Source organism: Talpa europaea (genome assembly GCF_964194135.1).
Source record: "Talpa europaea genome assembly, chromosome: 1".
Taxonomy (NCBI): domain Eukaryota; kingdom Metazoa; phylum Chordata; class Mammalia; order Eulipotyphla; family Talpidae; genus Talpa; species Talpa europaea.
Genome location: NC_140073.1, coordinates 33,219,693 through 33,245,787, shown reverse-complemented (window position 1 = coordinate 33,245,787; position 26,095 = coordinate 33,219,693). Strand labels below are relative to the sequence as shown.

At 41.8% G+C, this 26,095-nt stretch overlaps 1 protein-coding gene across 4 annotated transcripts in view; it reads left to right on the top strand.

Moving 5' to 3' along the window:
• Window positions 1-26,095, top strand: part of SCUBE2 (signal peptide, CUB domain and EGF like domain containing 2) — a gene marked incomplete at both ends in the record, with an annotated part of 61,666 nt that overhangs the window by 12,285 nt on the left and 23,286 nt on the right. For 2 of the 4 annotated variants that reach the window (XM_084238571.1, XM_084238573.1), the window contains 12 exons: window positions 4,282-4,407; window positions 6,243-6,359; window positions 7,082-7,171; window positions 10,788-10,904; window positions 11,822-11,944; window positions 14,316-14,432; window positions 16,065-16,187; window positions 16,614-16,730; window positions 16,979-17,065; window positions 18,586-18,690; window positions 20,793-20,948; window positions 21,342-21,548. In XM_084238571.1, coding sequence (XP_084094697.1) covers window positions 4,282-4,407; window positions 6,243-6,359; window positions 7,082-7,171; window positions 10,788-10,904; window positions 11,822-11,944; window positions 14,316-14,432; window positions 16,065-16,187; window positions 16,614-16,730; window positions 16,979-17,065; window positions 18,586-18,690; window positions 20,793-20,948; window positions 21,342-21,548 — 1,485 coding nt within the window. The remainder of the gene's footprint in view (window positions 1-4,281; window positions 4,408-6,242; window positions 6,360-7,081; window positions 7,172-10,787; window positions 10,905-11,821; window positions 11,945-14,315; window positions 14,433-16,064; window positions 16,188-16,613; window positions 16,731-16,978; window positions 17,066-18,585; window positions 18,691-20,792; window positions 20,949-21,341; window positions 21,549-26,095) is intronic. The other 2 variants (XM_084238572.1, XM_084238574.1) reach the window with 2 other exon arrangements.

The window sequence follows — 26,095 nt, the reverse complement described above, 5'->3', positions numbered from 1 at the left end:
GGGTTGGGAGGGGCTGAAACCTTCCTGTGGAGACTTTCAGTGAGCTGCCTTGTCAGCCCCAGGCTAGATCAGGCCTTCTTTGTGTTTTGTATTTTTTTCCAGTGTGTTTTTTTTTTTTTTTTAACATCATTGTTAATTTTTGGGCAATATGATTTCTCCCCTCAGGTGTGGTCACCGTACCTCTCCCATCACCAAAGCACCCCTAGTCCATCACCATAGACCCTTGTGCTCTCCCCCACCCTGTTTGCACCTTCCCCATTCCCTTCCCCCCATGGTTTTATTTCTGAGCCTCTTGGGTTCCTGGGACAGAGAGCCCCTCCCCAAACTTGGGCTCTGTGTTGTGGTTTCCTTTACCTGTGTGACTACTTACCAATCCTCCACCAATGTGCAGAAAACTCTTCTTTTAATTTTCTTTGCTTTGAGTTTATACTCAAAAATGTTTTTATTTCTCTATTAATTTAGAGGATTCTCAAGAGGGAGAAGAATCAAGTACTTGTGAACAATTAATTATCATTCTTTTAACTGAAGGATGTGCTTTTGATTCTCTGTTCTTTCTTAAGTCAAAGAGGCATATTTTAGTGGCTGTATATCTCCTGGGTTGCTTGTGCCAGTTTTTAAGGAAAGTGCCCTAAATATTGATTACTAACTCCTGTTGGCTTGTGCTACTTGTTCATTCTCATAACTTAAGAATGAAGTAATTTTAAGTACTTCTAATATTTAATCACAGATTTGTAGATATATTGTTTTAATCATAGTTTAGTGACTTTTTAGGTGCTTCTTCATGGAAGATGATTTTTGTCTCATTTTCTAATAATGATGCCTCCTTTCTTAGAAGTAGAAAAGCTGCCTGCGTACTAAGAATAATGGTCAGAGAAAGCTGCAGGCACTGGTGGGTTTGATGGCTGCTACTCTGAGCCTGGTCTTTCCCTACTTATCTGTGTTTAAGGGGGTAGTCTCTCACTCTGGCTCTCACCAGGCAGCCTCTTATCTCAAGCAGGCATGGCCCTTGATAGAGTTGAGTTTCATTTCCTGCTGTGTTCTCTGGACTCTTATGAGTACCATATTTAGTCCAAAACCGAATGAAGTGGCCAGGGGCAAGAGGAGCCTGGATCTCAGGGTCGCTCCTTTGGTACCTCAAAGGAAAATCATTCTGGCTCTGTTTTCAGGTGGCAGGGAGGGAGGTGGGGACCTGTAGGTCAAACCATTGCCTGAACACCCCCACATGGATACCACTCACTCACAAAGAGCCCGCTGTCATTAAGATCATTTCCTACTCCTGCACCCCCCAAGCAATGGCTCAGCCCCTTTCTCCCCTTCACAAGCCTGCCAGATTGATTTCAGACACAGGCTCCTCATCACAGAAGTAAATGCAAAAGCAGTTTTTTTCTGCAATCTGTGTTTTCTAAATTTTCTACAATTCAGACATTCTTGGATCCCCTAAAGAGTATTTAAAATGAACAGATTTGTCTGGAGCTAAAACTAAAATCCAAGAATTTGAGTTGTGGTCTGGAAGCACTCGCTGTGATTTTCTGTTGTATTTCAACCTGATTGCTTGGCAAATTCATGGCAGTGTGAGCCCACTGAGACCCCTTCCATCCTGGGGTTTAACTCTTCAAATAGGACAATCATAAATAGTGTTCCTTTAAGATTTCCTCCCTCATGTGCTCATTAAAAATCTTAGAAACACTCTTAAAATAAACTTAAAACCCCACAGTTGATACTCTAAATTGGTTAAAAGAAGGTAACACTGCAAGTTAGCATTTCCTAGTGTTGCTATTGTTGTTTTTAATAATTATTTACAAAGTGTTCTTCAATATAGGAGACCATAATAGCTGATTCTGAGGGAATGCTTAAGCTATTGATGTTTTCTTTCCTTCGAGACCCCAAAGCTCTGATAAAGAGACTGTGTGTTTTCACCCATGTAATGGGGGTAGGCTAGTGAGAGACACATCACCCCAGTCTGCCTTTGTCCCTATTCATGGGTGCTCAGGCTCTCAAAATGAGCATTCCTCTTTTGTTTTGTCTGCTCTGAGAATATTTTTAGATGTTTGTACTGCTGCCTTTTCAGAGTAGTGGGGAAGGTGTCAGGGTAGTGAGGAAGGGGCTATGCGCTCATTAGGTTTCCATTTTAGGGAATTTTTTGTGTGTGTTCACAAGGCATCTTTTTATTCCATACCCAGAAATATTCCTTAGTGAGGCCCTGAGCCTGGGGACCACCAAGATGGGGTATTTCTAATGTTTCCGAGCTGTTTCCTTCCTGGTGAAGGAGCAACCTTAAAACATACTGCCAGGCTAGTTTCTGCGGTGAGCCATGACTAGGTCTCCTAGTCTGCCTCCCCAAGCCCTGGCCTTGTTTTGAATCAGAGTACTCTGAAAAGCTTCTGGTCACCTCTTGAAAAACCCTCAGCATTTCCAGAGCTGTTTAATCCCTCATGATCTACTGTAGCGTTACATCTAGTTTGATGTGATATGACATTGCGGCGGGGGGGGGGGGGCAAATTTTTTGTGTGTTCCTGTGGCATCTGGCACAAGTCAGATCTTATGAAATATTTCTTGTGTAAATGAATTGCTCTGAGGCAGAAAAGGTCACTTTGCAAATGTCTTAAGAGACTTGTAAACAGAGTGAAAAAGAAGCTGCAGCTGATGAGTTTGGGGAGTGTGCTTTGCAGGAGTTACTGCTGCCTTTTCTTGGACACTGTTATGTTTACCTTCTCCGCCCCCTCCACATCCCCCCCAATGCCTGTTGCTTCAAGTGCTCAGCTGATCCAAAGACAAGCCCAGTGCTTGCTGGTGGACTTCTAGGAGGACGGGGCACTACTTCCAGAGGTGCTGTCACCTCCTCAGTTATGCTGGTACTGGGAGCAAATAATGTTTTCAGAAATTACTAACTCAAGCAAAGAGAGAACTTTCCACTGAGCCAGAGTAAGTCTTTCTGTGTTAATTGACAGCAGCCCTTGGCATGGGTGAATGAATCCTAGCAGATTGAGTGCTGGAGTTCAGACAGCTTGTAACTGTGAGAAAAAGAAAATGAGATGATTTTAAGGGAGTATGGGATGTATTAACCGTCAAACTATCTTTTGGAATAGGAATGACATCTGTTTGTATTAAAACAATTATTACAGTTAAGCATAGATAGACAACAGTGGTGAGAATTGGAGAGAGGTGACTTTTGACTTCATTAGAAGCTATTGGCTAAGGGTTTAGGGGCATAATGCAGAACAGTATTGGATCATAGTGCAGTTGAGTGAAAACTTCTTGTGCTTATGTTTGAAACAGTGCTACTTCCAGCATTAGAGAGTGTCTTCTTCGCACAGGACCTATGAGAACAAAATCCCTAAACACTGTTTTAAAGTTGCCTTGCACAAATGTAAAGGAGCTGCACATGAGCACGTGATAGTGCAGTATAAACTGATAAGATGTTTTGAGAATACTCTTGGGTGTGATAACAGAGTGCTGGCAGGTGGCAAGGTCTCAAAGAATTGGTTTCGAAAGGAGGCATGAGGCTGGCAAACCACACGGGTATATGCTTTGCTATACATGCTAAGCTATCTAGGAAGAACCCACCTGTCCCCCTTCTTGCACTGTCACCACAAGATTAAGATGAGTGGAAACTTAGCATATAGCTAAAAAAATTATATAGCAGCTAAAGGAAACCACATGTATGAGGCTCTGTCTCAGCAGAGGTCCTCTTTGTTGTGTTGCTATGTGACACTGTCAAAAGGCTCTGAGGGAGGAGCCCAGGAGCTCACTGAGAGTGGCCACATAACACAGTCCCTGGACAGATATCCAGTGGGGATGCCAAAATAGAGAGTCACAATTACCTCCAAAGTATTTGGTGGGGTAGAAGGGTTTCCTGAGTTCGTCTTCAAGAGTACATGAAAAAGTTGGAATCTTCATCAGTCTATCTGCAGATTTTCTCCATAAGAGCTTCCTCTTGCATTCTTGATCAGCATTGGTAACAACATGGTAGAGAGAAGAGTCTGGATAGCAGTTCCTGGGGTTTACAGGCTCTGACCCCACACCCAACAGAGAGCTTTCTTTTCCATTTATTAGGCGGGCTCCTACCTCTTTAAGAGAGCTGAGACATCATCTCTCTTGGTTGACATAACATTTTCACGACTCTGTTAATTGACCTGGCTTGATTTTAATGACATATTCTTTTAAAATGTGGGGCTGATGGAGACCTAGGCAGGTTGGTCTGTGGCCCACCCCTCACCCCTTGCAGTGCCCTGAGGATCCTGACCACAGCCTGGTTACCTGCTGCCTGCTGCTGTTTTGCAGAGGGTCTGAGCTGCATGAATAAGAATCACGGCTGTAGTCACATCTGCAAGGAGGCCCCAAGGGGCAGTGTTGCCTGCGAGTGTAGGCCTGGTTTTGAGCTGGCCAAGAATCAGAGAGACTGCATCTGTAAGTATAGACTGTTGTGTGCCCACCCTGGGAACCACCCTCCCCAGAGGTTGTCTTCTGCAGCCGAGTCATCAGAAATGTCACCTGATGGCACAGCAGCAGCAGCAGGGAAGGCAGCGGGCATGAGATACTGACCTTCACTGAGTACTAAGCACAAGAGTAGTCTCATAAAGGAAAGGGCAAGGGAAATTAGGGGTTTTAAAGGAACAAGTTAGAAGGAAATGAAATTCAAGAATAAAGAATATCAGTGTTAGGTGGTTCAGTCACCCTGTTTCCACAGAATAAAATAAAATTCCCTTATTCTGGCAATCACAGGTCTTTGTTCCCTGCTTCTTTCTTCTTGTCCAAGCCTCATCTGCCTCCTTTCCAAAACACCAAACTCCTTGCCTTTCCGAGAACAATCCACAGTCCATATTCTCTCCTGCTCTCAAGCCTTTTCCAAGCTGTCCTTCGTTCCTGGCTTGGTGAATTCTCAACTTCAATATCCTGCCTTAATTTTCATAATGATAAGGATAATAGCTACCTTGTTAGGGAGCATTTATTATGGGCAAGGTCTTGTCCAAAGATGTACCATACCCCATTGATTCTTACAATCCTCACATATCCTTATTTTTAGGAGACATTTGTGGAGAAAGTAAAGCAACAAAGTCATATAGGGAGCAAGTGGCAAAGTAGAAAACACACCCTCCAATCCTTGGGCCTGTGCTCTCAGTCACTGTGCTATGCCACCTCAGCTCCTTCCCGATGGCCTCAGACAGGGCAGCCATTTTGTATTTAGCTCTCACAGCATGTTTATTCCTCAATTATAGTGCATGAACTCTGGGTTGAGTTATGTATTTATGTGTTTGTCTCCCCAGCTACAGGCATCTTCACGTGAGGGAACTTGTCCTTACTTTTGATTCTCACTTTCCCCTGGTGCCCAGCACAGGGTGTGCTCAATACACATGGGTTTAATGAATGGGGTGGTGAATGGTGCACACAGTCCAGACACATCTGCCACACAATGACGAAACTCCAACATATAGTAGGAAACAACAACCATCAATGATTCTCCTGAACCAGTATTTCTGCCAGAGGAGACACTGGGATTTCCCTTTAGAAATTCTTCCCAAAGCCATGGATCTTCTGGAAGACCCTTAGACTTTGCTAGGGGTGGTTGTTTACAGAGAGAAATCCTTAGTAGTTAAGAAATGAGATAGTACTGCAAGTGACTTTTCTCCATAGTCCTCATTGCAAAGCAGAGTGCAGCCTCCAAGTCTGTCAAACCAACGTTGGTGTCACCATCACACCCAAACAACAGGCTATTTGGGTCCCTGAAGTGAGACTGTCACTAGGGCTACTGGGGAGCTGGGCAGAGTGGAGGCCGCTTAGACTAGCTCCAGGTAGTGCAAAAGGACCCAATCCTCCAGGACTCACTTGTGTAGCATTTCAGTTTCTCCGGGGCCAGTAGAATCTGTGGAAGTTTATTTAAAAAAATTAAATATTTGTAAGATGTCACTGCTCAAATAATATAGACATATTTGAGGGAAAAAAGAACAAAATTCCACCACATGACCTATTTTTTTTCCTTCATAGTTCTATTTAGTTGTTCATATCAATATATAATTTTTACGTAACTAATCACAGAACAAGTTCTTTCTCACATTGCAAATATATTCCTTTTTCTTTTAAATTAGAAAAATCATAAATGCCTGTGTAAGAATTCAAAAAGCCCTGAGTAGATAAAGAAAATATATAACCTTCCCCTCCTGTTTCCTTTGCCTGAAGTAAGCACTGTTTGGTTTGATGAATGGCTAGATCTCAGTGCTTTATGTATTGATTCATTTTCCTCTCAGTGACCTGTAACCATGGAAACGGAGGGTGCCAGCACTCCTGTGAGGACACGGTTGAAGGCCCAGAGTGTAGCTGCCATCCACATTACAAGATGCTCGCAGATGGGAGGAGCTGCCTCGGTGAGTGGTGACCCCAACACTGTATGAGGTGTGCCCCAGCCTGCCCCCCACACATAACCTTCACCCTAACCATAACCCTAACTCTTAATCATGTTCAGCACCAGATGCAGGGTGATTCCTATGCATTGTTCCTCAAATGGCCTCCCAGCTGCTTCACATATGACAATGGTCTAGGCCTAGCAGGGGATCCTCTCTCCCTGTGCCACCTTGCTAAGCCCTTTCTCCTTTTCTGAATAAAGCTGCTCCTGGTGCTGGTATTCTGGAGACTGGAACAACACACCCCAAGAGGCCACGGCGTTGAAGCTAGTTGTTGTGATGACATAGCAGCCTTTACAGCCATCAGGAGCCAGGCTTGCACATTTCTGCCACAGTGCCTGGCCCTTCATGGCATATTCTTTGCACCATGTAGAGGTTCCCAGAACCAACGTTCTTTTTGTCCTGGACTCAAGACACTTAATGTACTGAAGCTTGTATTCCCTAGTGTCTCTGGTCAGTGCAATACACTTCAGAAATATTTCCCATATTTTATGTTTACAGAAACTCTGGGATGTTTAACATGCTGTGTTGCCCACAGAGCCTCATTACAATACATTTTTATTGAGTGAACAGTCGTATATCTTGCATTGTTCTCATATCTGGGATTGCAGCAGAAGTGATTGTGCAGAGGATGAATAACCTGACTCATTCCCTCTGAGAAATGCACTCTCTTGCGACTCTTACAGAGCTAGAGGACACTGCCCTGGAGGTAACAGAGAGCAATGCCACGTCAGTGGCCGATGGGGATAAACGGGTGAAACGGCGGCTGCTCATGGGTAGGTGATTCACCAGCCCTCCCCTTGCCACTGCCTTGTCAATTTCTCTCCCCAACTTCCTACACCAGGCCTGAACCTGGGGCCTATGTACCCTCAGACCACCTGGCCATTGGGAAAAACTCCTGTCAAGCCAGGGCTGTCTGACTTGACAATGCTGCTGTTTAGTCACCAACCAAGACCCCTGATATTGTGGGAAGAGCACTGCCCTGACCATCAAAATAGTGGGTTAGCTTCCTAGTCTGCCCCTGCCAGCTAGACTAGCAATTAGACTGCCCCGAGGCACCTCCATTTCCTGGTCTTTCCTTAAAATGGATGTAATAAAAATCTACCTTCTCAGGAAGTTGAGTTAAGATAACAATATGCAAAAATGCCCAGAATCTAATGCTTGGGACTTGGTGAGTAGTCATAATTGTCAGTCCCTTTCCTTCTGAGTGACCACAGAGGCACTTCGGGTGGTCCTCTTGGTTTTTTTTGTCCACTATTTTTGACTCAGTCCCTGTTAATAACAGAAAAATTGAATGCAGAAGAGCAGTACTTGATTGTGGAGACATGGGAAGGTCCAGCAGGTCCAACAGTGGATTGGATTGGAGACGAGAGATGCTGGTTGTGGGGCTCCTTTGCCACGTTATTTATTTGGAAAAAGCTTGGCTTTACCTATACTAAACTGATCTTTTAATAGCTTTTAGATGTAACAGTCAAGCAAGATATTATTAGCATCCAGGTGACATTTCTGAGTACCTTTCTGCTCTATTAAAATTATTATTTTTAATTGCTAAAAATAGCACATAGAAATAATATAAAACTCTTAAAAACCTAACTTGTAGTAAGTTGGTAATGCATTACACCATTTTCTTGCCCCATAACTTCTCTTTTCCTCATCCCATTTGCCAAAGGCCACAGTTTTCAATTCTCCTAGTTGTTTCTTCTCTAAATACCCCTTGCCCTATGGTTCAGAAAAGCGAAGTGTTTATTTTTCATTTTACTGAGATTCTATGCCATTATTTCTTGCTGTCAGTATTAGATATTAGGTTTTGACCTCCTACTGCAGAAAACTAAATTGTAGCCCTTTCTGCCTCTTCTTTTCCAAATCTCTCACCCTATTTCTCCTCCTCAAAATAATTTTATCACAGTTTAAATCAATATTTATGTTTATAGTATTGTGACTATGAATATTTAAATATGATTCACCCCTGAGTCATGTAACAAAACTATAATTATATTTTCTTTGTTTCATTTTCTAAGTACCTCTTACCAATTCTTTTGCAAACTTCTGACCAAGATCTACCACCCTTTTCAAATAGCTTCTCTCTGCATGTTTTCAGGATTGTCTTCTTATCCTTAGTGGTCTGAAGATTAGTATTAGTAATGCCTCTGCCTGTGGGACTGTGCACTCATTATGTTGAACACTTCATAGGCCTTTTCAATAGGGACAATCAAGTTTCCTGGTAGTGGACACTTCTATTTTTAACTTTGATAGTTTCCTCATTCCATTTCTATGTTCTTTCTCCCTGGACCACCTTTAGTTGGCTGTTACAATTCCTGGATTTATTCTCCCATTTCTTCTCTCTTTATTTTTGTTAAACTTTCTAGGAGAATTTTTCCCTTCTCCTTTTAATCCTTCTTTAGGATTGTTTATTAATTTTGACTTTTATATTTTAATTTTTCAAGAATTTTACTTTGGACCTTTGTTCTAGCAATCTGTTCTAATTTTCTAGATGCTTTTCTTATCTCCCTGAGGAAATTAATTATAAGTTTTTAAAAACTTTTCTTTTGTCCTTTGTATTAGCTTTGTTTTCTCTAACTTCTTTTCTCATGTTCATTTTATTTGGTGTGTGTATTTCTTAGTAATGGCTTTTCTGAAATGTCTGATGATTCCTGACTGAATTTTTATATTTTATAGTGAAATACCAAGAAGTCAATGGGTATTCTGTCAACTGGTGGGCTTTCTGCTTGGCTAACTAGGCAGTGAATTAGTCATTTCATTTGGAGATCCTCAAATGACAATTATCTGTAGGTTTTTCATTTGAACAGGTCAGTTTAGCTGGAGAATAATCCTTCAATCTCCTGCTGGGGGGACAGAGATTTAGCTACCAGCATTGTGGAGGCTGACAGAGGATGGAGGTTTGAAGATTTGAGGTCTTTCTCTTTAGAGTGTAGACTTTGCTGACTGTGCCTCTGCCTCCTGGGAGTCTGGGCGCTTATCTCTTTGACAGAGTCTCAGTCAATCTTCCTTTAGAGTAATTTAGTATCTCCAATTCCTGGGTCTTCCTGGGAATCTGTGGTTCACATAAGCAAAGTGTGAGGGTTCAGCTTTCTGCTCTGCCAGTTACTACCCCATTGACAAGCCAGTTCCAGGGTATTTGACATCTCTCATATTGCCTTCTTCTGTTATCTTTGTCCTTAAGGACTTATACTTCTTAAAACTCTATTCACTCTCATTTTAGTGAGTTTTGAGAGAAAACAGATAAACATGTGTTCTGTCTACTTAATTAGAACTGAGCTTTCTCCCACTCCTCAACCCCCAGCTTTGTAATGAGTTAGCTATGGAAGTAAAATCAGGTGTCTAGATGACAGTAACAATTAAATGAATATTGGATAACATTTGTCTATTGCTTGGAATAGCTGTGTGAAATGCAGAATTAGAATTTGATTATTGTTCCTCATCTTTGTAGTTGTGATTTAACTATGGTGGCTGATTTTTTTAGTAGTTCTGACAGGTCTTTCTCCTTTAAGGGAAAGGTAAACTTTTTTTTTTTTTTTTTTACTATCCTAAAGAGTAGGCTTATTACAAAAAGGGGAGAGAAGAATAAAAGGCACTTGCATAGACTCAAGTGGGCAGTAGGAGCTGCCCCTGAAAGGGACAGGTTTGCTTCAAGAAAGGCCTGCATAGTCACAGGTGGGCAGCCTTGGGAGGAGAGCTGCCTCTGCCTCTTTGCAAAGTGAAGTGAAACATCTGCATAATCATGGTGGCTAGGAGAGCTGCGCAAGAGAGAAGGAAGGCAAAGAGGCACTTGTATAGGCACAGGCAAGCAGAAGGGAGGCAGCTGAAAGGTAAACTTCTAATCTGAGTTAATTCTGAGTTAATTGGCAGTTACAAGGATGAAGTCATTGATTTGCAGCAAGAGAATGCTTGGGGTAGGCAACACTTATCCACTCTTGTTTTGCCCCTTACTCATATCAAAGGGAGAGGGTTCAGGGTTCCAGAAGGAAAGCCCCCCCCACACACACTTTTGTCCTGTTCTGCATCCACATCTAGCCTGCCACACATGGAGATCCTCAAATGTCAATTATCTGTAGGTTTTTTCATTTAATAGCTTCAAATCTGACAGTGAAGGGGAAAGCCCCAGTAGGTTGAGAGAGACATCTTTGACCTTCAGGTCACTCTGTCAAGCTACCTTGGAAGATGTCACTTATTTAGATAGTGGGAGAGCATCTTCTCCCACTCTATCTCACCTGCAGGTGGCAGAGACTTGAGGTATAACTGTAAGTACACCACCACGCTTCTTGGCTTTCATGAATTTTGTCAAGTATTAACACTGCATCTGCATCCCTTTCTTGTCAGCTGTATCAGCACTTTTTTAGGAAGCTAACCGCCTTTTTCTTACCTCCTTGCCAGAAACATGTGCTGTCAACAATGGGGGCTGTGATCGCACCTGTAAGGATACTTCCACAGGTGTTCATTGCAGTTGTCCAGTCGGATTCACTCTCCAATTGGATGGGAAAACTTGTAAAGGTAACCTGTGCCCCACCATGCTGCTAATGTGTGGGGATAAAAGCAACTATTTCCCTCCACACCTCCTGAGTGACTTCACATTTGCTATGATTCATATAGACAGCAGTTTTTCTTCTCTGGGCTAGTAGAAGGTTATAATTGAGTAGGCCTAATTAGAACCAACTTAATTACACTAACTGTATGTCAGCTGCTACAAGCATCAAATAATCCATTTCAGGCAGTGGCCTTATTAGAAAAAAGCAGAAGTTCAAGGAAACATTCATTTGCAGGAGATAATATCACCATATCATAAATAATAGCCTAGAGATTATTATATAAATAACAGCCAAGATTATTATCCAGAGAACTTAATGAATAACTGTACCATTAACTTTTACTGATGAATAGAGATCCCAATGGTCTGCTAGTATTTCATGGGCAAGAGTACAAAGGTTCAGTTCTTTACCATGATAAAAAGTAGATAACCAGTTAGCAGATGAAACTGAGAAAAGGTAAGATTAACTTGAGTATCAGGAATCATTTAAAAGCATTGAGGCTATTTGATCATTGTGTAATTTGCCAAAACAAATGTTCTAGTTCCTTATAATTTTAATCACTTACCCTGGAGTAAAACGTATACCAAAGGAGCCATCTTATCTTGGGCAAATAGTGTAAGGATGAAAATGTAACAGGACATCACCATTTTTCCTAAAGTTTTTTCCATTAATGCTAGAGTTCAAAAGATACTGGTTTTTCAAAATTGGTTGAGCAAGACAAGAAAACGTGTTAGATTAAGAACATAAGCAAACATTCTCAAATGCTTTTATGGGTCTGTTTTTGTTTCAGAGAATAATGAAGCACACACAATAACACTTCAGGGATTTGTGGAAAACGAGGCAAGTATCGCTGTCTGATTTGCCGATGCTTGCCTGTTACAGATATTGATGAGTGCCAGACCCGAAATGGAGGTTGTGATCATTTCTGCAAAAACACCGTGGGCAGTTTTGACTGCAGCTGCAAAAAGGGATTTAAATTATTAACAGATGAGAAGTCTTGCCAAGGTAGGTGCTGAAATGTAGCTGTGCTGTGCCATGCCCACTGGTTGGAGGAGAGAAGAGGAAACCTCCGCTCTGGCAGAGACTGGCTTGCTAGACTTCTTGACGGAGTCATTATTCCAACCTCCAACCTGTGCTTCACTTATTTCATCTGTTAAGTAGAATAAAAGCACTGATGTAGCGTAAAGGTATATTTTGGAAATTAAGCTGTTAGTGATTAGAGAACACCTCAAAGAAACCCATCTGGTGTGATCACAGTGGAGCTTGTTGCTAGAAATGGAATGGATCACAGAATGCAAATAGTTACATTAGTGTGTTGAGATAATGAATACTTTTCTTTTTCTAAAATTTCTCTTAATGGTTTGGATTTTATAACAAAATTTAGTAGCAAAAATATGTAGATTTAATTAACACCCCTTTTCCTAACAAAAGTTAGGGTCCCCCTGTGATCAGGATCACCCATCACTTGGTCTTCCTTATAGTCCTTCATTGAATGACCAGCCTTTGGCGCTCAGGGAGAGGGACGGAGGGGAGAGGTGGAGGGGACTGAAGGAGGAGAGGCTGGTCAGTGCATGGGCAGGACTGCAGACCCTCTCAGATGCATCTCTCCCACTTAAGGGGTAAACCAAGGAGTTTCTCTGGGTAGCAGTTATTGTTGATATTAACACTTATTTTGGGTGGTGGCAAATTTCTTTTGGAATAGGGGGCGTCATTTATATTTTCAAATGAGTGCCTTTTATGCTGTTGTTTATTCCTGTTCCATTTCTGGGAATTAGCACAGCCTAATTTATTTTGTTAGAAATTTCAGAATTAAATCAAAATCAGAAAATATCTGAATTTCTCTTCAGATAATTACAGATGTAACATTACTTAAAAAAAAAAACCTTAAATTATGAATTAGGTTTCTCTTCTGTATTTATGTTCTTAATATATAACATGTCAGGCAGTTCAGAAATACCCCCCTTTAAATTCAGTAAGTTTTTTCTAGATGATTATTGTGTGGTTTTCTTCCATGTGACTTAGAAAGCAATTTTTTTGTTCCACATAATGTTTCATAATGTATAGGGCATGGATACTGTTTAAGCTGTGTAAACACATTAAAAAGGAATTAGAAAAGTGATCTCATTATTTTTGGCAAAGTGAAAGCTCATCACGAGCAGCCAAAGTCAGCTACTGAAAGAGTTCACTTTCTCGACAACTGGCTGATATTAATAACAGAATTCATTGAGTGACATCAATTACTGTGGTAGAAGCAGACTTTTTCTCATTTTTCACTGGTCAGTCTTGGTAAAACAAATATTTGTATAGAACAAATTTACTGAAGAAATTACCAGGATTTCTGGGAAAAGCTAAAGATGAAGAAGTTTTGTAAAAATTTTCCCTTTATTTTATTTTTTTTCATTCCTTTAGTTCCTTCCAAATCTTTGTTTTTTTATTAATGCAATTTCTCATGGCACATGTGGTGTGGAAAAAGATCTAGCCATGGTCTGGTTGGCTTCTACTCGCTTCTGCACTGGTTCTGGCATATCCATTTGGACACACAAGTCATAACTGTTAAAACCTTCTGCTGAAATTCTAGTCTTCAGGAAAGATGTGACCCAGTCTTCTTCCCCAGACCAGGAAAGAAAAGATGATTAGATAGACAAATGCAGCTTCCTCCCATGACTTCAGTTAACGTCAAGGATGCCTCCACATTGAATCAAGAAGGGAAGGGCTGAATCATGGGAGAGGAATAAAGCCAAGGAATTGGCCAAGAGGCTTATTTAGAGCTTAAGCACCAAATTTCAGTGTCTACAATAAAAAAAAAATGAGGTTGTTAACATTAATGCATTCTTTTAGTGCAGAAGGCATTAAAACCTGGGATCAACTGGCCACGTGGGGCCAGAAGACTAATTCTAGAAAGATCAGAAAGAGATATGAATCAGATTTGTCTTTAACCCAAGTGTTTTCTCCTTTCAATTTGCTATGGTTTATAAAATTGCTATTTCAGTTTTACCAATAGTAATATAATAATAATGCTTAGGTGGCCTCTTATAGTTCACAAACTTTTTTTTTACTTAGGTTATCTCTTTTGGCTCCATTTAAATATTTTAAATTACTCACCCTGCAAATATGCATAGGTGAGAGATATTCACCAAGCTTTTAGGTAAGTGCAATTTGCAATAGATTTTGGAAATAAGGGTTCTGGCATTGAGTATACTTATTGAGGACTGTTCAGCACTTTCTTTAACACAAGAGACTGGGGAGAACTGATAGGTAATATTTGACTTTGTTCGTGTTGTTTTATTAGAGGTAATCAATTAGAGGTATTATAAACATTTTCTCTCCACTTATCACTCAAAGCTGGTTTCAGCTCCTCTCTCCTTGACCATTACAGATGTGGATGAATGCTCTTTGGATCGGACCTGTGACCACAGCTGCATCAACCACCCTGGCACATTTGCATGTGCTTGCAACCAAGGGTACACCCTTTATGGCTTTACCCACTGTGGAGGTGAGCAAACTACCTCTTGTGAGTTGGATGTGATTGGGCTTGCAGAGCCTACCCCTAAAATTTTTCACAGATCAAGGCCAATTTTCCTACACTGGTCTATCAATGGGACATTCCACTCTCTGTATAGTAGTAGTGAGTCTGTCAATTCAAGAGAAATATTTACTGAGAGAAATCTCCTCACATTTATCCCTTTAACACATCAAATGTGAAATTGAGCAGCGAAAAGAACTCAACACTTTAACTGTGAATTCTCTATCAACTTTATTGATCAGAGGCTCTCCCAGGAGTTGATACTGTACCTGTTGGGACTTCCCAGCAGATAGTAAGGTCACAGTCCTCAGAGAGTTTTTGGCAGGGTAACAACCAACTCCCCAGTTCTGCTGGGTGTGGGCACTGGCTGTGAAGCCTTGGTTTGAGCTCTTTGAGCTGGTCCCTGCGTTTGTCTCTAAGTAGGTCTCTGAGTGGGTCTTTGAGCTGGAAATGAGACCATCAGCTTTATCTCTCTGCTCTGTACCCATGTGGCCACATGTGCTGATGGCATATGAACTTGTGGTCAAGTAGATTATGGCAAGTATCAGATTTGGCACCAATTGACTTGCACTCTGGTCCCCCTGATCATCAGATTCACTTAGAAATCTTTGAGAATACAGATTTAGAATGTCTAGGGCTTCCAAGGTGATTCTGAGGATCTCAGGATTTCAGAACCACTGGCCTAAATACTTCCTGCCCAGTCCTTGTATCCTGTGCTTAAGAAGAATGGATGATAGTCATCTGCCATAGTTTCCAACACACCCTTGGTATGCCTAAACACATACTTTTAGGGTTCATCAAGAAATTCCAAGGAATGGGCCTCCCCGGTGGCGCAGTGGTTGAGCGCTGGGTTGCAAAGCTGCCTGCAGCCTCTGCACTGCCAGTTCGATCCCCGGCTGCTCCCCGGCCACCGGAGGAGGGTCCCACATGGCGTGCAGACCTCTCCTGCCGCCCGCTGCTCCCCTCAGCAGTGTACTTCGGTCCTTCTGCCTGCTCTGCTCCTTGCTCTGGCTCTGGTGAATTCTCTCACCCTCCCACGCTTCTGACTGTACCCAGTGCTCGTATAAATAAATAAATAAATCTTTAAAAAAAAAAAAAAAAGAAATTCCAAGGAAATGTTCCCTGAATATCTCCGTTTTAGTTGGTCTTATTCTTAAGTAGATGAGGATTAGCTCAAGTCATTTTCCTTCTTTAGAGATCAATTATATGAACAGGCAAGTGGGAAAATCCTAATTATGTCTGTTTCTCCCTTGGTATGTTGCCCAGAAGGATGGTGGGACTTTAAATTGGAAGCCTGTGAAGTATATGAGTTTGGACATTTGGAAGTAGAGTGATCCTTACTGAGTGTCCCTGGTGGGGGAATGGTTTGGTCAAGAATGGAATTTGAGATCACCCTGGTGAGGCTCATGCCAGAAAATCCACTGAGTGAGTGGGGTATGTGGCCAGCTGGTGCCAAGTGTATTACCTGAGGGCAGTCAGCACTGTTCCTTTGTTTTGTGAGTTTCAACTAAGTGCCTGCCCTCCTGCTCCTTCCTCAAGGAAGGGATGGTGTCAGGCAGGTCAGGATGGGCTGCAGTGACAGGAGGATATCTTGTTTCACAGACACCAACGAGTGCAGCATCAACAATGGAGGCTGTGAGCAGCTCTGTGTGAACACAGTGGGGAGCTACGAATGCCAGTGCCACTCTGCATACAAGCTCCATTGGAACCAAAAAGATTGTGTGGGTAAGGGGCTTGAGGCACAGTTGGCGGGCTCGCCACTGACCTAGGACCCTCCTCCACACCCTCACCCAGCCTAACCGGAGAGCGGCTGACCACCCCTCTACCGACCTCTCCTCCCCTTATCTGCAGCAGCCTTCTTGAAATAGTTCAAAAACAGGAGATACTTTTCAGGCTCTTTGGCATTTCCTTCTGTGCTTCTGTGTAGGAACTCACTTCTGTTTTCCTGGTTGCTGTTTTGCATGAAAGAATAGCCTACGAGGAGCTGCTATCCCTTGGTGTGAAATCATGCCTGGTGTCCGTGTTCTGTGCTGGGTGACAGACAGCTCTAATTCTTTTCTTGGGGCCTTGGATGCATGGGTCTCAGTTGTCCTTTTCACATCTGGGAGTGTCCTTCTTTCTCTGTAAGTGTCTATATTTTGTCCTGTCTAGAAGTGAAGGGGCTCCTGCCCACTAGTGTATCACCCCACGTGTCCCTGCATTGCAGTAAGAGTGGTGGAGGAGACAGGTGCTTCCTCAGATGTCACTCTGGCATTCACCTCTCTTCAGGTGAGTGGGGCCCAGTCCCTTGGGCGGGTCCCCCTGCCAGGGCCAGGTCTGCTTGGCCTTTAGGTGTTAGATGCCCTCAACAAGTTTCTAGGTCTCTAACCAGCTGCCCTAGAGGCCTACGTTTGAGACCCCATATACTGGGCTTTTTTCTCGTGACCATGTGAAGTAGGGGTGGGGGCGACTTTAGCTGCTATGAGGAGATACTATGATCTTGTTTACATGTTGACAATCCACATTCTGTCTGTCAGGACTGCAAGAGGCCTACTCTGTCACCTGCGGCTCTTCTTCTCTTCTCAGGAGCAAACAGCAAAAGTCAAATGACTCTGCTTTTGGGGGTAATTACCAAATCTGTATTCTCTCTGGGCTCACTATATTCAATGGGCAGCATTCATAGGGTGCTGTTTTTGGGCATTGACTTTGTATTTTTTTCTCTTAATCTCCTCAATGCCACGAGCACATTATAGGCTGTTCCTGTCTGCAGCCATGGCACTTGGAATCTAACTCACCAAAAAACAGCTATTTACTGAGTGTCCACTGTGTGCCAGGAGACTCCGTGTTCAGCCTTGATGGCTCATCATATTGGGCAGAAGCCCATAGAGCTCTGGGATGGGGAGACTTAGGTGTCCAACTCCCAGTCCTCCCGGGCACCTCAAAGACCTGCAGGAAATGAGTGACTGGGGCACATGGCATGAGTAGAGTCAGACACGAGCTTGACACAGGGAATGAGGGTTCTGTCCAGAGAAAGGGCTCCAAGCTCTCAGGCCATCGAAAGACAAAGAATGAAAACTATAGCTTTTAGGAGGCTTCATCCTCTGATTTAGACAGCTTTGTGATTATGATGCGAGAATATCTGAACAAAGAAGTGGTTCTTGATGTCTACATTACGTATATAAGGAAAGCTAGAGGCCCAAATCTTGATCATAACATCTCCCACATGTGAATTGAACAGCTAAAATATGCCAATCACTGTATTACATGGATTAGCTGATTTAAGCCATACCATAGCCCACTGGGGCAACTTTATCATAATCCTCAGATAGGAAATAGGCATCTAGGACTAACCAGATTGTCTGCATCCAGAGTCTCAAGCACTGTCCTTCACCATCCCTCTTGCCAGACATTTGGATCCAACCAGAGCAAACATCATTATCTGTTTCACCAAACCCCTCAGTGATGGTCACTTAGAGATTTAGGTCACCATGTGGTGAGCAAGGAAATAGTTAACTGTGTTTTGCTTCTTACTATGTTCCAAACAGTAGGCTAAATATTCCCCCCCCCACCCCCGCATTATCTCACTTTATCCTCACAGTGACCTGGTAATGCAGGTACTATAATTATTTCTATTTTGCAAATGAGGAAACTTAGGCTTAGGGAGGTCAAGTAACTTGCTGAAGTTCTCATCACAAGTCAAAGAGCTGTAATTTGAATCTGGTCATTGGCTTTGTAGCCTCACGTATGGTTAAGAGTGACTGTGGGAAGATAGCAGCATTTTGTACATGTGGCCCTCAGAGTGGGACCCTTCCCAGACCCTGAAAATCCTAGCCACACTCAATGAGTGCCATCCTTATCTGGAGTGGTGGCTCCCTCTGCCCTGTCCTCTCAGGACAGGCTTATTTTAGGAGAATATGCCTTTCACCATTTCTCTCAATAGTCTTGTCCAAATTTGAACCAGAAGATTCTGAACTTCTTTCTTTGGAAGGCATGAAAATGACCTCATATTTCACCATAGGAGAGGGGCTCAGGGTGTGCTACCTGTGGTGAGACCACCAGCCAATGGACAGCTCGCCAATACCCATCTGCTGTTTCCATTCCCTTGCCTCTGAAGGTAACATCTCTTACTTGTTTCTTTCTGAAGATGTCGCCACCGTCAAGACAAGTATAACCTTTAAGCTAAATGAAGGCAAGTGTAGTTTGAAAAAGGCTGAGCTGTTTCCTGAGAGTCTGCGACCAGCACTACCAGGTATGGAATCAGATGGCTGGTATAGGGAGCTTGCCTGCATGTTGGGAAAGGGGCCTGTAACAAGCCAGATGGGCTCAAACAGTTGTGAATCTCCAAGAGCTGAGTCTAGCACACATGCTCAGTTCAGGGGTTATAGTTCAGAGCTTCCTTTGCAAGTATAGATAGTGAAGCTCCAGGGAAAACTGTGAGTTCACAGGAATTGAAATGCATCAATTTGTGATCACATTGGGTTAAATTTTCTAGATCTTAGAGTCTGCTTGAAATATAAGGCAAGGAAATGGAAAAAAAAAAAAGAGGTTTGGTTCAGAAAGGACAGGCTTTGATGAGCAAAGATGCAATATCCAGCTTTCCTGTTGGATCTAGTTTTTGGAGACCATGACTCCATTGGCTTCAGCAGAATAAATACTATCTAAATAGACCTGGCCCTTACTGGAAAGAGGAGAATCCAACACTCTCCTCCTCAGCTCACATTTCTAGTGTTAGTTCATAGGATAATTTTGAAGATTAAAAAAAAATTAAAATTCATATATTAGGGAGGCTTCTTTCCTTAATCTATCCTCAAATAAATAACATAAGAAAATATACATAAAGTCCACTCTAGTAATTTTTGACTGTCCATTTTAAGTAACTAACCAAGATTTATTTAGGCATCTCTATTTGATGGGATATTATGGGGCTATTAATTGTATGTTTTCAAAGACTATTTAATAACATAGGAAAAAGTTCTTGTTATAATGCTAAGATGGGGACAGGGAGAGTAACAGTTTGTATACCTAATGCAATCTAAATTGTATAAGAGAAAGTGTGGGAAGAAGAAGTAAAAAAGAAATCTATCATTGGAAGTAGCTATATCTGGGTGGGAGGATGATGGGTGAGTTTAATTCTTTTTCCTGCATTTTCTAAATTGTCCATAGTGAGCGTTTATACTTTTAAATCAGTGGGGAAAAGCATTATTTAAAAATAGATTTGGTCTTTAGTTTACTTAATGGTATTTCACTAGAGTTAATTTCTTAGTGTTGATAAAAACACATGTTAGCAGTAGGTGCTAGCTTTAAGGGAAACTGGGTGAAGAATATATGGGAACTCAGTACTATCTTAGCAACTGTTTTATAAATCTATACTTATTTCCAGAAAAAAAATTAAAAATAGATATGTAAAATTGAAAGGGAGAAAGGCTCAAAGTGAGAATCTATGTAGTTAGAGATTTGAAGTTGAACTTTTGAGAAGGTGAGATAGATCTTCAGGGGCAAATTAATTTACATCTTTTTTCCTTTGGTCCATGATGACCCATTGTTTTGAACATCCCTGTAATGTTAAAGAAGACTATGACATAAGTTATCCGTAGTTCAGTAAAGGATGATTTCAAACTAAAGACTGCTTAACTACATGGATGCTACATGGGCCTGCTCTTCAGTTGGGGTCAACAGTCATTAGTTAAAAGATTCACTAGATGCCATAGGGAGAGGGGAGACAGCACCAAATGGGGATGGGGATGTGCAAAGCCCTGCTTCCTGTGACACTTTCACTCCCATCCTACGTGCCTTCATGAAATTGTTTGCTTCTGATGTCGTGCCATTTACTGCTTCTAGTTATTTCAAAATGGGACTTCACTCTTGATGTGATTTCCAACCTCCCCTTGGGGTTAGAATTACTCCAAGATCAGTTTGCCTAAAAGCATGAAATCCTGCTTCCCTTTCTATCCGATGTTCATTCCTTATTTGAAGCCTCAGCCCCTGCTTAGTGCATCACAGTGCAGCTTTAAGGAAACCAACTGTGAGAACATGAGTGTTACCAGTAAGGAATGCAAGGTGACCCCTGGTTCCCGTCTTCCACATAGGAGGCCAGTCAGTTGGAAACATCCAGCATTTATCCAGGAAAATAATTTTCAAGAGCTAAATTTTAATGTTATATAGCTTTACTAGCTCTTCAAAATTAAAATGTCATCATGCTCCAAGCTGAGGGCTTGCAACATCTTGGCATCTGGAGTTGATCGTTTAGTCCCTTGAGAGTTGTTTTAATGAAATGTTTACTGAGCTCTAGCGAATGTTCAACGGAGTGCTTTGCCAGGATTTGGCTTCCGATAATTTTGTTTCTTCATACAGAGAAGCACAGCTCAGTAAAAGAGAGCTTCCTCTACGCAAACCTTACATGCAGCTCCGGCAAGCAAGTCCTGGGAGCTCCTGGCCGCCCAAGTGCTACTAAGGAAATGTTTATCACTGTTGAGTTTGAGCTTGAAACTAACCAAAAGGAGGTGACAGGTTGGTTTGAAAACAGCATACGGTGCCAGGCTTCTCACAGCTTGCTCCTTATCTCTTTGCCTTTCTCTTTTCATCATTCTTGGGGAAAAAAAAATAGTGCAACCACTGAAGTATCTCCTGTTTTTTTTTCTTCCTTTTTTAACCCCAAACTAAACTAAATTGTTTTGAAATGTGATGATTGTATCTGCTTCATAAAAACCCAAAGTTACTATTTTGGTCAACAAATTTCTGTTTGAGTCAATTGCTGCCCAGCCTGCTAGGTGCCCTGCTCCAGGTCTCCTCCATTCTGTCCACAGGGAACTGTGGGTGTTGGTGGGTCCTGCAGTTGGCCTGGACGTCCTTGCCACTGCAGCCTGACCTCCTCTCCTGCTGCTGGCCCTCTCATTTCTGTAGCTTCTTGTGACCTGAGCTGCATCATAAAGCGAACAGAGAAGCGGCTCCGGAAAGCCCTCCGCACACTCCGGAAGGCTGTCCACAGGGAGCAGTTCCATCTCCAGCTCTCGGGCATGGACCTTCAAGTGGCTAAAAAGTCTCCCATTACACCTGAGCACCAGGCTGAATCCTGTGGAGTGGGCCAGGGTCATGTAGAAAACCAATGTGGTGAGTGATCTGCTGACCAAGATGTTCTTGTTAACAGCCTGTCTCAACTCCATAAATGCTAAGGGTGACCAGAAGTCAGTTAGGCCCATCTTTCCCTCTCCATCCTCACCTCAGAGAACATTCTAGACACCCCCTCTCATTTGGGAACTACATGTCAGTGCCTGTCATGCCTACTGGACCAGGAGCTCCCCAGTACCAGGTATAGAGCCTGGCTTATGGTGGTCACTTCATTAATGTTTGCTAAGTTGCGGGAAGAAAAGAAGAGGCGGGCGGTGAGGGGGGTTTGATGAAAAGGGCAGTGTGAGGATCTGAGGGAAGGTGACTTTTCAGTCTGCAGGTGTGAAACAGTTCCCCTATCATCTCTTGCTGACTTGACTGATGGTGGCAAGGAACAAACTTCTGGCCATAGTTTTGTGCAGAGGGGAGGGTGGGATCACTCAGCTGCCTTGTAAGAGCTTCAGCCCAAAGCTCCTGCTAGGGTCAGTCCCCTGTGTATAATTTTATGTTTGTGTGTTTCAGAATTAAATTTGAGACCCTGCACTTGAACACTATCGACTCTATTCATCTGATGAATGGGGGAGGTGGTTCCAGAGTGCTTAGTCTTGAGATTTTTTTTGTGTGAGAGACTGTTTTAGGAGATTCTACCTGAGAGTCTTAGAGGGGAAAATTGGGGGTGTCTCATAGAAATAGTGGTACTGACTTATTGAATTCTCACTTTCACAAGAATGATGCTGAACACTATAACTGCATTATTTCATTTAATCTTAACAGTAATATTATTAGGTATATATTATCTTCTTTAGCTGATGAACACACTGAAGCTTAGGCTAAATTTTCTGACTCAAGATCACATGGATGGTCCAACTCCAAAGCCTGTGTTCTTGTTCCAAGTAAGGTGAATTTCAGTAACCAGACCCTCCACCAGAATATATTGGTGTGCTTTCTGAAATGTTATTAGAATCATGAGGTCCAAAAAATGAAGCTCTAGCTAGGGAGTAATAAATCATTGTTTTTGAACAAGCAAAGCTGAGCCCAGTGCTCTCATACAGGAGAATCATTAGCAATAGCCACACAGCCCAAATCTGTACCTTTGCCAAAACAGTGAAAATCAAATATAAAATCAAGTATAACTGTGCACTAGGGACTGGTTCTCAAATAGTCTTGACTTTTATTCCAGCTGACTCTCTTTAAAAAATAAAAATAATACAGTAAAAACAACCCAGCTGGTTGGCTCACGTTCAATTACAATTCTAAGGGTTCCAGTTTTCCTACCAAATGGTAATGAGAGTTGGCTGCTACAGCCCTGCTTTCTGTGGTGAGTTACAGAAACGGTGAGGTAGGCCAGTCAGTTTTTCTAGATGCTGAGAACCCAGTCATTTTACCCAAAAAAAGTTAAAAAAAAAAAAAGCAAAAAAAAATCTTAGCTTGCAGAGAATTCACAATTAGAGCAGAGGATGACAGACCACAAGACCACAAAGCAATGAATAATAAAATAATCACTTAGGGATGGTGCTAAGAAAATGAAGAACAGGCAAGCTAAGAAGCAGAATAGAAAGTGCCAGGGCAAGGGGAAGACAAGAAGGAACATTCTCTCCACAAAAGCAGACTGTGCTCAAGGAGTATGGTCATTGTAAAGTGTCATTGGGATAGAGATGTGAAGGAAGGAGGAAACAAGCTATAGGGATATCTCAGAGAAGATCTTTTTTTTTAATATTTTATTTTATATAATTCTTACATCATTTTTCATTTTTGCATAATGTATGCATTATCATTTTGGTTATATTCTCCATACAATTGCAACCCCCCCCCCCTTATTTTGACTCTAGTCGTTCCTCTCCCTTTCCATCCCCCCTCCGTAGTATATCTCTGGTTTATAGTTGCTTGCTGATTTTGATTTTTACTTTGTATAATTAGTCTTTTCCTGGTCCTTTATTTAGGTTTTCTAGATTCCTGCTATGAGTGAGACCATCCGGTATTTTTCTTTTTCTTTCTGGCTTATTTCACTGAGCATGATCCCTTCTAGCTCCATCCATGTTGCTGCAAACTGCATGTGCTTATCTTTTTTGATTGCTGAGTAATATTCCATTGTGTATATGTACCACATCTTCTTGATCCAGTCATCTATTTTTGGGCATTTGGGTTGTTTCCAAAGCTTAGCTATTGTAAATAATGCTGCTATAAACATAGGCGTGCAGGTGCCCTTTTGAATTAATGATTCTGTGTCCTCTGGGTAATACCTAGGAATGGAATTGCTGGATCAGGAGCTCTATGTTTAGTAGGTCATGTTTAGTAGCTCTATGTTTAGTAGGATATGGAAGCTCTATGTTTAGTAGGTCAACAAATCTCCACACAACTCTCCATAGTGGTTGGACCAGTCTGCACTCCCACCAGCAGCACAGGAGAGTTACTTTTTCTCCACAACCTCGCCAACATTTGTTGTTGCTAGTTTTTTAATATGTGCATTTCTCTGATTACAAGTGATATTGAACATTTTTTCATATGTCTTTTGGCCACTAAGAGATCTAAGGCAAAGAAAACAACAAGTACAAAACCCCTGAGGAATTAGGAAAAAAGGCCAGGACGAGGAGAGCCTTAGCATGGAGAGGGAGGATGTCAGAGCTGCTGCAGCAGAGGCCCAGATCTCGTGGGGATGGAAATTGTAGAGAGGACTTTGAATCTCAGTAAGGGTTTTGAGCAGGGAAATAACAGGATTCCGAATTAGATTATAAAGGGATAATTCTGGCTGCTGTGTTGAAAATAAACTACAAGTCTATGTTTAAGAATCATGTTTTATTTTTTTAAAAAAAGATTTATTTATTTATTTATACAAGCTCTGGGTACAGTCAGAAGCGCGGGAGGGTGAGAGAATCCACCAGAGCCAGAGTAGAGAGCAGAGCAGGCAGAAGGACCGAAGTACACTGCTGAGGGGAGCAGCGGGCAGCAGGAGAGGTCTGCGCGCCATGCGAGACCCTCCTCCAGTGGTCGGGGAGCAGCCAGTGATCGAACCGGCACCACAGAGGCTGCGGGCAGTTTTGCAACCCAGCGCTCAACCGCTGCACCACCAGGGAGGCCCAAGAATCATGTTTTAAAAAACAGTTCAAATTGGGCTGTGTTCTTTTACGGATAAATCCATTCTATAAATGAACTATCTTGATTCTTTTAAAGCTATCTAATCTTCTTATTTTAAGACACCTGTTTATTTTCACTATACTCTCATTGGTGGACCCTTAAGTTATTTCTACTTTTTCTATTACAAATAATGCTTCAGTGAATATTATTTTGGGGGCACATGGCCAATATTTCTGAAAGATAGACTTGTAGAAGTCCAACTTCTGGGTCAAAGGACATGTGTATTTAAAACTGTATAGGGGCCTCCCCTGGTGGCGCAGTGGTTGAGCGCTGGCCTCTGCAGCGCCAGTTTGATCCCCGGCTACGGGTGAGGGTCCCACCAAAAATAAAAAAACAAACAAACAAAAAAAAAAACTGTATAGACACTGCCAAATCCCCCTCTAAAGAGACCATACTAATATATACTTCATGTTTTATTGCGCATCACTGCTAACATGGCTTATCGTTGATACTTTTCATTTTTGCTGAAATGATAGTCCTTTAAATTTGTTTCCTTTGATTATTAGTAAGATGGTGTCATATATCTGTGGCCATTTGGAATCCTTCTAAGATATTCATTTTCTTTGCCAATTTTTTCCATTAAATTATTTGTTTTCAACATCATTAATAAATTTTAAAGTCTCAAGTTCAGCAGAATACATAATCACTTCTGAGCAATTAAACACTTTCTTAGAGTCATTTTTACATAGTGAAGTCTCATTAATCTGGTATTTGAGGAATTCAGGGGCAGCCTGATCTATCAGTGACCTTTGTACCATCTGTTATCTATTTTAGCAAGATTTGGAAAAAATGGTGATTATATTCACTAAGAAAAAAATTCTTAAACTCCATAGTAATCCATAGTAATCTTCATAGCTAAAGAAAAATTAATGATAGTATAAATTTCTGGCTATTTTCATAGATACTTATTCTTTCATAGATATTTATTCTTTCATAAAGTTGCTCTCAAAATATAGTTGCTTATATATGTATTTTTGTATTTGATTATTCTTAAAACTTGCTGAGTCTATTAAAAGATAATCCACTAGCAAACTGGGTAGTGTTTTAGTGCCTACGTTCTTGAAAGACTAGGAAAGTTTAATTCAAATTTTTAAGCAGTAGCTTTGCCCTGATGCTATTGAGAAAAATTTATTCAAACAGTATTTACTGAGCTACAACTTTGAGCCACTCTGTACTTGGGATGGAGCAGTGATGAAATAGTGAGCAAAGTTCCCGTTCTCATGAAGTTCACATTCTAACAAAGGGAGATGGGCAATAAAACATAAAGAAAAAAGATAAATCCAGTAGTTACAAGTGCTGAAGATAAACAGAGAAGGTTAGAGGGGAGGGAGGCTACTCTTCTTGCAGTGTTCAGGGTGGGCTCTGAGAGCAGGTGATATTCCTACTGAGACCTAAGTGAGGAGGGGCTGGGTTTTCAC